This window comes from Gobius niger, assembly GCF_951799975.1.
Source record: "Gobius niger genome assembly, chromosome: 10".
Taxonomy (NCBI): Eukaryota; Metazoa; Chordata; class Actinopteri; order Gobiiformes; family Gobiidae; genus Gobius; species Gobius niger.
Genome location: NC_136861.1, coordinates 16,584,667 through 16,595,054, shown reverse-complemented (window position 1 = coordinate 16,595,054; position 10,388 = coordinate 16,584,667). Strand labels below are relative to the sequence as shown.

At 41.3% G+C, this 10,388-nt stretch overlaps 1 protein-coding gene across 1 annotated transcript; it reads left to right on the top strand.

Moving 5' to 3' along the window:
- Positions 1–936: 936 nt before the first annotated feature.
- Positions 937–4,950, top strand: ccdc43 (coiled-coil domain containing 43). The gene is made up of 5 exons (XM_079565024.1): positions 937–1,126; positions 2,218–2,308; positions 2,398–2,533; positions 2,624–2,679; positions 3,614–4,950. The coding sequence occupies exons 1-5, from the start codon at positions 953–955 to the stop codon at positions 3,799–3,801; spliced, it is 645 nt and encodes a 214-aa protein (XP_079421150.1). The 5' UTR covers positions 937–952; the 3' UTR covers positions 3,802–4,950.
- Positions 4,951–10,388: the final 5,438 nt, after the last annotated feature.

Below are 10,388 nucleotides of genomic sequence, written 5' to 3'. Positions count from 1 at the left end.
CACGCTTTTGGCTGTAATTACAATTTAACAAGCCACACTTCAGTCATGAAAAGAAACACAATTTTCTACTATGAAGACCAGGATAAACACTTAAAAGGATGACATGAAGTGTTGTTGCATTTATTTATAGGCCATGACCAACATCAGTTCTTCTCAAACTGACGTCCGGGTCCCAAATGTGGTACACAGGCATGGCTTAGGTCAGGGGTTTTCATTTTTTCTTTCCTAGAAGCCCCTAGTCTAAAAAGCTTATGGGTAAAATTTGGATTTGTGCTTTGTCCGATTTGGGTCAGTTTTTACTGAGTTTACTGAGTTTTTACAGTTTTCTACTTTAGTCACCGCTTAGTTCGGTTAGGCCACAGGTTTTGTCCCAGATTAGACCTGAATCAGCCCATGATCAGATCTGGCATTGTGCTACAGACCAGGTTTAGATCACGTGGTTCTCTGAGAGTCAACATGTTTTTAGGTGGTGTTTGGTATGAAAGTTGGGGAACCATTGGCCTTGACTACAAGAAATAAAGAGGAATCGGAATGAAAAGCCTAATATCTTGACGTGTAATTTAGTAGTGCTGTGTCGCCCTCTGCTGGATATTTTGCACGTCTATCAGAGTCAAACTGTTTTACTTCAATGGTCCAACTCTATGCTCCTACTCAAAGGTTGATCGGTGACAAACGTGGGCAAAATTCAAACACATAAAAAGGCTAAATAATAAAGTAACATGATGTGCCATTTTTATCTATTTTTATCTATTTTTTCTCCCCTCAAATTTATTTACAAAGCATAATATACATAATCTCTCGTTGGGAGGCATACATAGAAAATACAATGTATGTTTATTAAGAAAAAAAAAAAGGGTATATATTTCACTGACGGTTACGCTCTCGCTCTTCATCAAGAAACTGGCAAATTTAAAGGACAGCCCCGCGCCTCGAAGGACCCGAACGGGCCAAGATGGCGGCGCCCTCGTCCAGCACCGGCGATTTCGAAACATGGCTCAATGAGCGGCTGGACTCGCTCGAAGTGGACCGAGAGGTCTACGGAGCGTATATTTTAGGGGTCTTACAGGAAGAGGAGAGCGATGAGGAGAAAGAGGACGCGCTGCAGGGGATTTTATCCGCGTTCCTGGTAAATATCTTCCGCAGCATGCTCCTGTTAGCCGCCGCCTGAGTCTGGCGTGGGCTTCATTTGTTGCTGTCTGTCTCTCCTGACATTCCTCGGGTGTATTTTGAGGGGCTACTCATGAACTGAGCTTCAATTTAAAGTTATGACGTTATCTTCGTTTATTTGAAGCAATCCACTGCCAGTATCAACGTTATTTGAGATACTCTCACACAATCATATTCAAAGTTTATTTAGGTTGTCAGTGGTGGCTCAACTCGAGTGAAAATGGATCACCAAAGATTAAATTTAGCTGTCACCTGCTGAAGTGTCCTGATTTCAGTTTGTTGCTGTCTGCTGTAATAATCCAAGACAGTATGATGGTATGCAATAAGGCTGACCTCAGACCAATCCATTTAGTAGAAAAAATGGGACTTGAAGGGCAAAGACTTTAGAGAAATGAATGCGATAAATATCAAGCTGATTACCGGTAGGGTAGGGGTTATCACTGTAAACGATATGGTAGAGTGTATCACTGTAAACCCTACCGTAAATATACTAGTCAGGTTTTATGCCCTACTATGCCCTGGCCTGTAGTAAGACATAGCATATTTTACTTGTTTAGTTTGTTGGTGTATTTGGTACAGTGCATTTTTATGAACATACATGGTTCTAATGCATGTGAACATGCCACACCGGATTGCAGCCATGGACTAATTACCATCCATCGTCCCCCATGGGCACTCTCAAACACACTCTCATTCATCCTGGCCTATTGTATATGTTTTTAATAGAAGGGGAAACCTACGCAGACACGGGGAGAACATGTAAACTCCACACAGAAAGGCCCTGTCCAGGTGGGAATCGAACCCGGGACCTTCTAGCTGTGAAGCACGAGCATAAATCACTGTACTACTGTGCCGCGTAAATAAATACATCTTACTGTCCACTGATGGGTTTTCATATTTTTAAATAAATATAGGTTGGCCCATTCTAAAAGTTTAAACGTTAATGTAGTTTTTTGCATCTTGTAAGGTGGACTGTTCTTTAAAGCACAGCTGCTCGTAATGTAGCATCTGATCCACTGATGTAAACTGGCGTGATGTTTTCACTTGCAGGAGGAGGACGCTGTGGAGGACATTTGTAAACAGATCATCAAAGAGTGGACAGACTTCTGCAGCCGAACCTCTGCGAAAAAGGATGATGATGGTATACCTTTTCACCTGATTATACATTTGGTGTATTGTAATTTAATATCGCTCTCAAACCTAAATGACTTGACTTTTTGTTGTCTGCAGCTGAGGTCCAGGCCATTGCCAGCCTCATAGAGAAACAGGCTCAAATTGTGGTGAAACAAAAGGAGGTTTCTGTAGAAACCAAAAAGCAGAAAGAAACTCTGTTGGCTCAGTACGCCAATGTGACCGACGACGAAGAATATCCTTTACTCTTCAAACTGAAAGAAAAGCTGTATTAGTTGATCAGTTTTAATACTTTCTTATTGCACATTTCCTTAACAAAAACCACGGAAGGTGAAGAGGAGGATGCAATGAGTGCAAACCCAATTCCTGGAAATGAAAAATGTATCCTTTTTAAAGAGGTTTTGACTAAAATGTAAAGGGCTGATATCTTGTAACATAATATCTCTGATTATGGTAGATTTGCTGTCAAATATTTGTCAAATAAGTGCAATCACTGATGAGATGTTCCTCAGGGTTGCCAGACACCAATGGCTAAAACGGCTCTATAATATTTAAAAAGCTGCCCAAACCTGCTGAAATTCAGTGCAACGCAATATCAATGCATTTGACCTCGTCTGATGACCTGGAGGCAGTAGTTACTTGTACCTAGTAGTGTGTGCAGGGACAACACTTGGTTTTAGGGTATATTTTTTGTTTACTTTCTGTCTGGGTAGAAAGACGCCTAATTGGCTCCTTTGTTGTGTTCCATGACAGTACACCGTCACACTATGGTACTGTGTTTTATGGACTATAAGTTGCACTTTTTTTCAATAGTTTGGCTGGAGGTGCGACATAAATCCAAATATATAATTTCACATTATTATTTTCACAGTGACAGCTGCTAGAGGGCGCTTTGAGCTTGTGTACCAGCATCTCCTAAGACTGAACACAAAATGCCCCAAACTAGAAAGTCATATTCTGCAGATTACAAGCTCCAAGTAGTGAAATATGCAGCTGAAAACGGTCATCGAGCAGTAGAAAGAAAGTTTGGAGGGAGCTTGTGAGGGACTGGCAAAAAGCGGAGGTTACTCTTACTGCAATTAATAGCTTGATGACCACAGCTAGAGGAACAAGTTTGTATATAGGTAATTGAACAGCGGGACGGGCCTCTCAGCTGGTGCGACTTATACTCCGGAGCAACTTATAGTCTGGAATATACTGTATTTTTGGTCAGTTATCATATCTCATCCCAACCCTAGGCATTTGGAAGTTCTGTATTTTGTATCATTGATGAGACTCTTGGTTTCCTGTGGTTACCCTTCACCAAATGCTTCAGCCCTGTTCAAAAACACCAACGTAGAGGAAGTGCTGGTCCGGCAGAAGCAGAAGCGGGACCAGGCTCGTGAGGACGCGCAGAAGAAAAAGGAAACGGATAAGATGCAACGAGAGAAAGACAAAGTGGCCAAACAGGACCGCAAAGAGAAGGAGAAGAAGCGCACACAGAAGGGAGAGCGCAGGAGATAAGCCCAACAAAACGGACACTTTGCATGTGGAAAGATTTTGTTACCAAACAAAAAAAAGCGGCACCCTCTTTTTAGCCTTTGGCACCTTGAGTATGTGTCTCCTTTGGCCCTTCTTGTTCAGTACATGTTCCATATCTGATTTCGTGAGCAATTTTACAATCACTGATCCAGTCATTTAAAAGGTAACGTGTTGAGCTTTGGAATTTCTACCCCTCAAACTTTAACTACGGCGGATGCACAATTTCCCAATCAATCTGCGGAAAGTCCCTGAAGTGTGTGGCCCGTGTGTCTGGTGGTCAGGGTAACCTCCTGTCCCTTTTTCGATTGTACTGCAAAGTCATTTTGAAATCTATCCCACCTACTAAGATGATGTCCCACTCTTTAATTGATGTCCAGTAATGTATATTGTCAAGTGGCCTTGGCCTGTAGAAAGGTAGATGCCTACATTTAAAAGTAAAAATAGGCTGCCATGTTTGTCTCAGAGTGTCAGGTCAATTGTAACGTCGTCTGAGATTGCATTCAATTTAAAATGTCCAGCTTTTTGAGCCTAGCTTTCGACATAAACCTTGTGTCTTGGAACTCATTAACTTTCAACTGAATGATACCACTTTTAGAAGCTCCAGAGGGAATAAGTTTCAATCTGAAATGACGGAGGCTGAACTTTGTGCCAGTTGCAGTTAATGTCGGCCAGTTATTCTAAGATATTAACCATAAACCAGCTCACCGCAAATTCTTTCATAGAAATCTGACTTTTTTCTATCCTTGAATGTTGTACTGTCAATGGTAGTGACTCATTAATCCAACTTATTTCTTCCCAAAACTCCTGTGAGAAATGCAGCAGATGATGCTGAGTACAGACATACACTGACTGGACAAATAAAACCTTTCACCACTTAATACAGGTAGTTTATTTTGTGGTAGCCTATAGTCGAAAATATGCTAAGAATTCAAGAGCCCAACAAGTTACCTTTTATATTGGACAAACTAATAACATTTTTGACAAATTCAAAATACATCAACTTTCTTTATGTCCGTTTTACTTTGACATCCGTCTGTGCGTCACAATGGAGCGATGGAAAATCTATACCTCAAAAATGTACCATAATTTGTATGTTTGTTATGGGACTCGCATACTTTTTAAATAAAAGAAAACGGCAACTCAATTTGTCTGTTTTTAATTTAAAAATGTGGTTTACAGAACAAATCAAATGTACAAAGGGAAACATGAACATGAACAAAGCAGAGATAAAGCGACAATGACCAAATGGTTTTATAAATACTTTGATGCTGTGCAGGGCTACTGCTAACTCGACTTTAATACAATGATAGGAAAAGGTAAAATACTAGGCGTAAAGTAGGCAGTACATTTTTTTTTCTACCTACTAAAAAAAATCTATGTTCAAATTAATAGAATCGAAAAAGTTAATCAAGAAAATCATTAAAATAACACTGAACCTTTAGATTTATGAGTTCTAACTTAAATACATCGTCATCACAGTAAATGACACAAAAAAACTGCAAAAATGTGTTGAGCAAATAATTTTGAATTACTGCTCTTAATGATTGGATTTGTCTGGATGTAAAAGATTACAATAAATAAATAGAACAGGGAAGAGGAGCCTCCCACATAAATAGTGAATGAATAAAAGTGAATTGGAAAAATACACTAATTAAGGAGATTGCTCAGGACAGGTGAAGCACATTTCATCTACAACATTCAAACGAGGAAAAATAACTTTTTTTTTTCTCCAAATCATACAGCATCAATCTCTGATTTGCAGATAAAAGTGATCAAATTGAGAAAGTCCATGTAATAATCCCAGCCCGGTTCCCTGGGGCCAGAGAAGAGGCTGTGGTTAGTATTTGATGTGGACTGTCCTCTCGCTCAGAGCCTGTAGGAGTACCCCTCACACGGAGCGAGGCCGTTCTGTTCCGGTTTCTCCGCACTGACGGGAGGCTCTAGTCTCGGGACAGGTTTAGGGAGGGTCATCTGGAGGGCACACCACACGGCGGTGCGCAGTTTTCTGGTGGTGGCAGCGAGATCCTTCAGCGCAACCACCAACATGGTCTCGGAACCTGCGGAAGAAAAGTCACTGGTCTCAGTATGGATTCTCCTTGAATATTGAGGTAGTTAAAGCTCAGATTTAGGTTACAAAATACAATTTTTATCATTAATGCTAAATGTCCACCATTCCTGTCTCACTTTGATGCAATTCCTGCTGTGCCTTAGAGATAAACCCTCTTCTCTCAGTACACAGCATGTTTTGAACTATTCCCCAATCAAAAACCATTACTTCACGTTGTTTTCATTTCAACCTTAGGCTCAAGTACCTTTATCCTCAGTGAAGTGAGCTCTCTGACGCTGGTTGTGGGACATGTTGGTGATCTCCTCTCTGCGTCGGGCGCTGGTGACGCAGATGGCCATGTGATGCTTGCTCAGAGCCGTGTAAATGTTGGCGTTAATGGCAACGCCGGTCAGACACTCCATTTTGTCCAGAAGTGAAGACACCTAGAGCGATATGATACAGATAGGAAACCATGAACTCCATAACGACTTATTGAGGCGGCAGAAAGGAAAACATTGGCAACTCTTACCCGAGCTTGTTCCCTCATGTGGTTGACAATGAGGTGGTCGACTTTTGAGGGGTTTGGAGGGGTTTTGGGGAGGCTGGAGTATGGGAGGGCTGTGGTCCGTTTGCCCAGGAAGGTCTTTGAGAGGACAATCTCCATCTGAAACACACAAAAAAACATTTCAAAGTCAAAGATTAGGCTCCATAATTGATCAACTGTAAACTGAACCTTGAATGAATGCAAATTCCATATAATGTGCCGTAAACTGCCGCTAAACGCTCACCCTTTTCCTCTCCTTCTCCAAACACCTCCACTGCTCATAGCATTCGTCCAGGTAAAAGTAGAGCTGGATGACGGGTCGACCTTGATTCATTTGCTCTTGAGCGGGCAGGGCCATGCCATGATACGTGTTTTCTCCTCCACGGTGCATCATACTGTTAAAACTTGGATTGAATCCTGACATCTCATTGGTCGCATCACCCACATCCATGCTCCGGACGCCTCCTCTGTACGCTAGTGAGGACTGCGGGCTAAAGGTGGGGGTTTGGAGCTGACTGGAGTGCCTTCTTGGGTCGTTTCCGGCGTACGTAAAGGGCATGAACTGCTGATTACTCCCTGCCCCGATCATGCTGTTCTCTCTGTCAAATCTTTGAGTGCGTGCGCTCAAAGGGAGGTCGCAGAAAGAGTTTTGCGACAAAGCCGGGCGTTTTTCTTGAGGGAAAATTTCACAATTTTGGGCTTGGGTGTTGAAACCGTCTCCAAAAAACCTCTTCTTCTCCTTCTGCATCTGCGGTTTGAACTTAAGCGGGCTCTGCTGGACCTGATGCTGTGAGAACTGGTTCATATTCATGGGGAGAGAAGAATTTTCTCTTTGCACCATCATCTTGTTATAGTGTGCCATGGAGAGCTTTGCTTGGGGAGAGTACTCAGGTGTCTGTAAGCTGAAGGAAGACAAATCTTGAAGAGAATCGCGCTTGAACAGTTGCCTTTTTTTGGCGCCGTTTTGGTCTCTCGCGGCGCTCCCAAAATCCACACCCATCTGTCTTTGCACTTGAGCCGAGTAGTTGCCTTGCGCTCGCATGAAAGGACTCGGGCTCCTCCATTTATCAGTCAGGTTGTCCTCATGCTGCAGGGGCATGTTCAGAAACTCGCCTTCGTTTTCCTCACCCGCCACAAAAGACTGGAAACTGTTTATGAGTTGGTTGAGATCTTGGGAGGTGAACTGCTCGCTGGCCGCTGGTTTGTCCATCCCTTGATTGTAGTGGTCTTCGTAGGACAAGTAAGCACCATTCGTTTCACCCTGAGGCCTAAAAACATGGCTAAGATCTGGAAAGCTTGACATAGACTCGCCGTTCCCTCTGTCCTTGTCATAATTATTTTGTTGTAACGGCGTCATGTAGGTGCTGGCTGGCAGTGGGAGGCCTGGCGGAGGTTTGTGAGGCCCATGCTGTGCTGAAAAGACGTCCCTAAATCCGTTAGGTAAATTAAGCAGCAGGTGTTGGTCGGTGTTGAAGCCATTAGGTGTTGCCTGACAAAGCTCATCAGCCTCTTTATTTGCTGCCTGTCCCTGTGCTTTACCAAAGGCATCATGGGAAATGTAGTTTTGAGCGAAGTTTGAGCCGTATTGAGTTTTGGGTTCGGACTGAAAGTACTGTAGCAGTTCGTCTCTCAGTATCTTTGGGGACCAGATGTTGTTGCTTCGCTGACCCAGGCTTCTGAAAGAAAAAAAATAACAGATAGCTGCAAGTCTTAGTCAGGAGTGCCAAAAGGCAGTTCTAAAACTTTACACTTCAAGTATAGCCTCATAAAACTATCACATGGCTAAATTAGACCTATATTGGACTAAATGTATTGGTTAAAGGCTGTAAGCATGAAGAAACACCTGACATATAAATGCAAAACCAAACCCATTATACAAAACCATAAATTAAATGATGATCAATAAAATCATTAATAACAGTGGTACACACGGCCTAAAGGAAAGAATATTGTAGGAAACTAAAAGACCATTTATTTAGTTTGACATTCAGGGGCAAAAAAATGAAAAAATAAAATACAAACCCATCACTATAGAGAGTGTCCAGTGAATCAGCCTCATCCAAAATATTGGAAACCAGCCCTTGCAATTCTGTCTCTCCATCATCAATAACTTCAGAGGGTTTACTTAAAAGTGAAAAAGGCAAAAAGAGATTCAGTTCATAATGCAGTTGCTATAAACGTGACGGAATCATTGTATGCTCTTGATTAATGAACACATAAACATAAGAACTGGGAACCTGGTTTTGACGTGGTTCTGGCCACAGTTGATTAGTTCATACGTGTCATTGTGAGTGTTGTGAGACCAGGGGAGATAAGATCCAGAGTCTAGCTCCTGCAAAGAGACATTGGGGGTGGACATAAACGGCACACCTCCATTGATTCCACCGACTATGTTCAAGGCGGTCTGAAAAGCAAAAAGGAAAAGGTATACTATTAAACCGGTCCTCAGCTATAAATGATCCTGCTCAATATTCACGAATCCGTATCATTTAAGTGTAAAAACCACTGGTGTCGCCATAATACAGCCACTTGTTTTTTCTTTTACACACATCATGGACATTACAGGCCTAGCAGACACTGGTTGCTCATTGTGCTGCCTGATTTCAAGGGTCTAACTATTCACAACATTCTACAGAGCCATTGTGATTGTATTTCTCTGGAAGTATAAATCTTACCTGACGTTGATAAATGGGAAAAAGTGTATTAGCCATGGAGCCCTGATCCCCTTCAAATGCCATTCGGAGAGCCGTGAACTTGATTTTGAACGGAATTAATGAACTGTAAAATATCAAATGGACAGATTTGTGACTAATTTAACATTTCAAAAAGTTTAAGACAATCTTTACAGGAAGGTTAGGCGCAACTTGTACCTAACGTCTTTACATCAAGCTAGCCTTTAAAAAAGTTTTTTTTTTTTCACCCGAAATCCCACTACCTAAATCTAAAGCCATCGACTAACTTTTAATAAGTATATTTTCCATCTGAAATAGGGAAGTAATAGACGTAAATACGTACCTTTGTGAATAAATAAAGGGTTCTGGTCTAAAAGTGATTCATTATCTTTAGTGGTCTCTCGAGCTACCGACTGCAAAGTGGTCTCGCGACCATGACCCTGATTGGTTGAAATCAGGAATCGGGAATTTAGAACCAATCAGCGTCAAGCAGAGATTCTGCAGCCATAGCAACACACGAGCTAACGCTAGGCCTCTAGCCTAAAACATCACTAAATTAGACACATTTAATACTACGAAAATTGCTCTTTTTAGTGTTAAATAAGTCTCTGTATTTAGTGCGTTTATTTAGTTTTCTCAGTAACAACTTCACATGATCAAGATTTTACCGTCCTTGCTACTTTGTCCTTAGTTTATGTGGCCTAACTAGCGTCGATTAGCATTCGCCAAGAAAGTACAAATCAGATTCCAAAGAAAAATCAGATTGTAAATGTAGACCCTCAATTTATTGTCATACTTGATAATACAATGCAATGATGTTAAAACTACGAGTTACAACATGTACTTGGGTAAATTATGAGATGTCCCTTCTCATACCCAAAGACAAACCTTTACTACAATCTACGCCATTTTAGAGAGCAGCAAAACCACGTCCCTAAGTCCATCATCACTGTTATCTGAAAATGATAAAATGGAGACACCGACAGTCAAGTATGGAACCTTGAAGAATGGAGTCAAAAGAAAGGACTAATTTTCCATGTTTATTTTCTTTGAAGAAAAAAGTTTAACATTTCTGCAATAGCTTACATAGTTACACACTATAAGCTTTTACCTATGTAAAAATGTATTTTTATAATATACTCAACATTGCACAGCAAGTCTTGTCATAGATTAGCATAGTCAATTAGGCTTCTATTATTTTCGTTTGCTTTTCCCATAGTTCTGAGAGATTATCAGACCATCATAAGTCTATGTTCATTTACTACTACTACAACTACTACTACAACTACTACTACTATCTTGTTGT

Excerpts from the sequence above, each read along its gene's own strand:
- ccdc43 (XM_079565024.1), top strand. The coding sequence starts at position 953 with ATGGCGGCGCCCTCGTCCAGCACCGGCGATTTCGAAACATGGCTCAAT. Across the intron at positions 1,127-2,217 it reads GGATTTTATCCGCGTTCCTG|GAGGAGGACGCTGTGGAGGA; the intron begins GTAAATATCTTC and ends TTTCACTTGCAG. Across the intron at positions 2,309-2,397 it reads TGCGAAAAAGGATGATGATG|CTGAGGTCCAGGCCATTGCC; the intron begins GTATACCTTTTC and ends TGTTGTCTGCAG.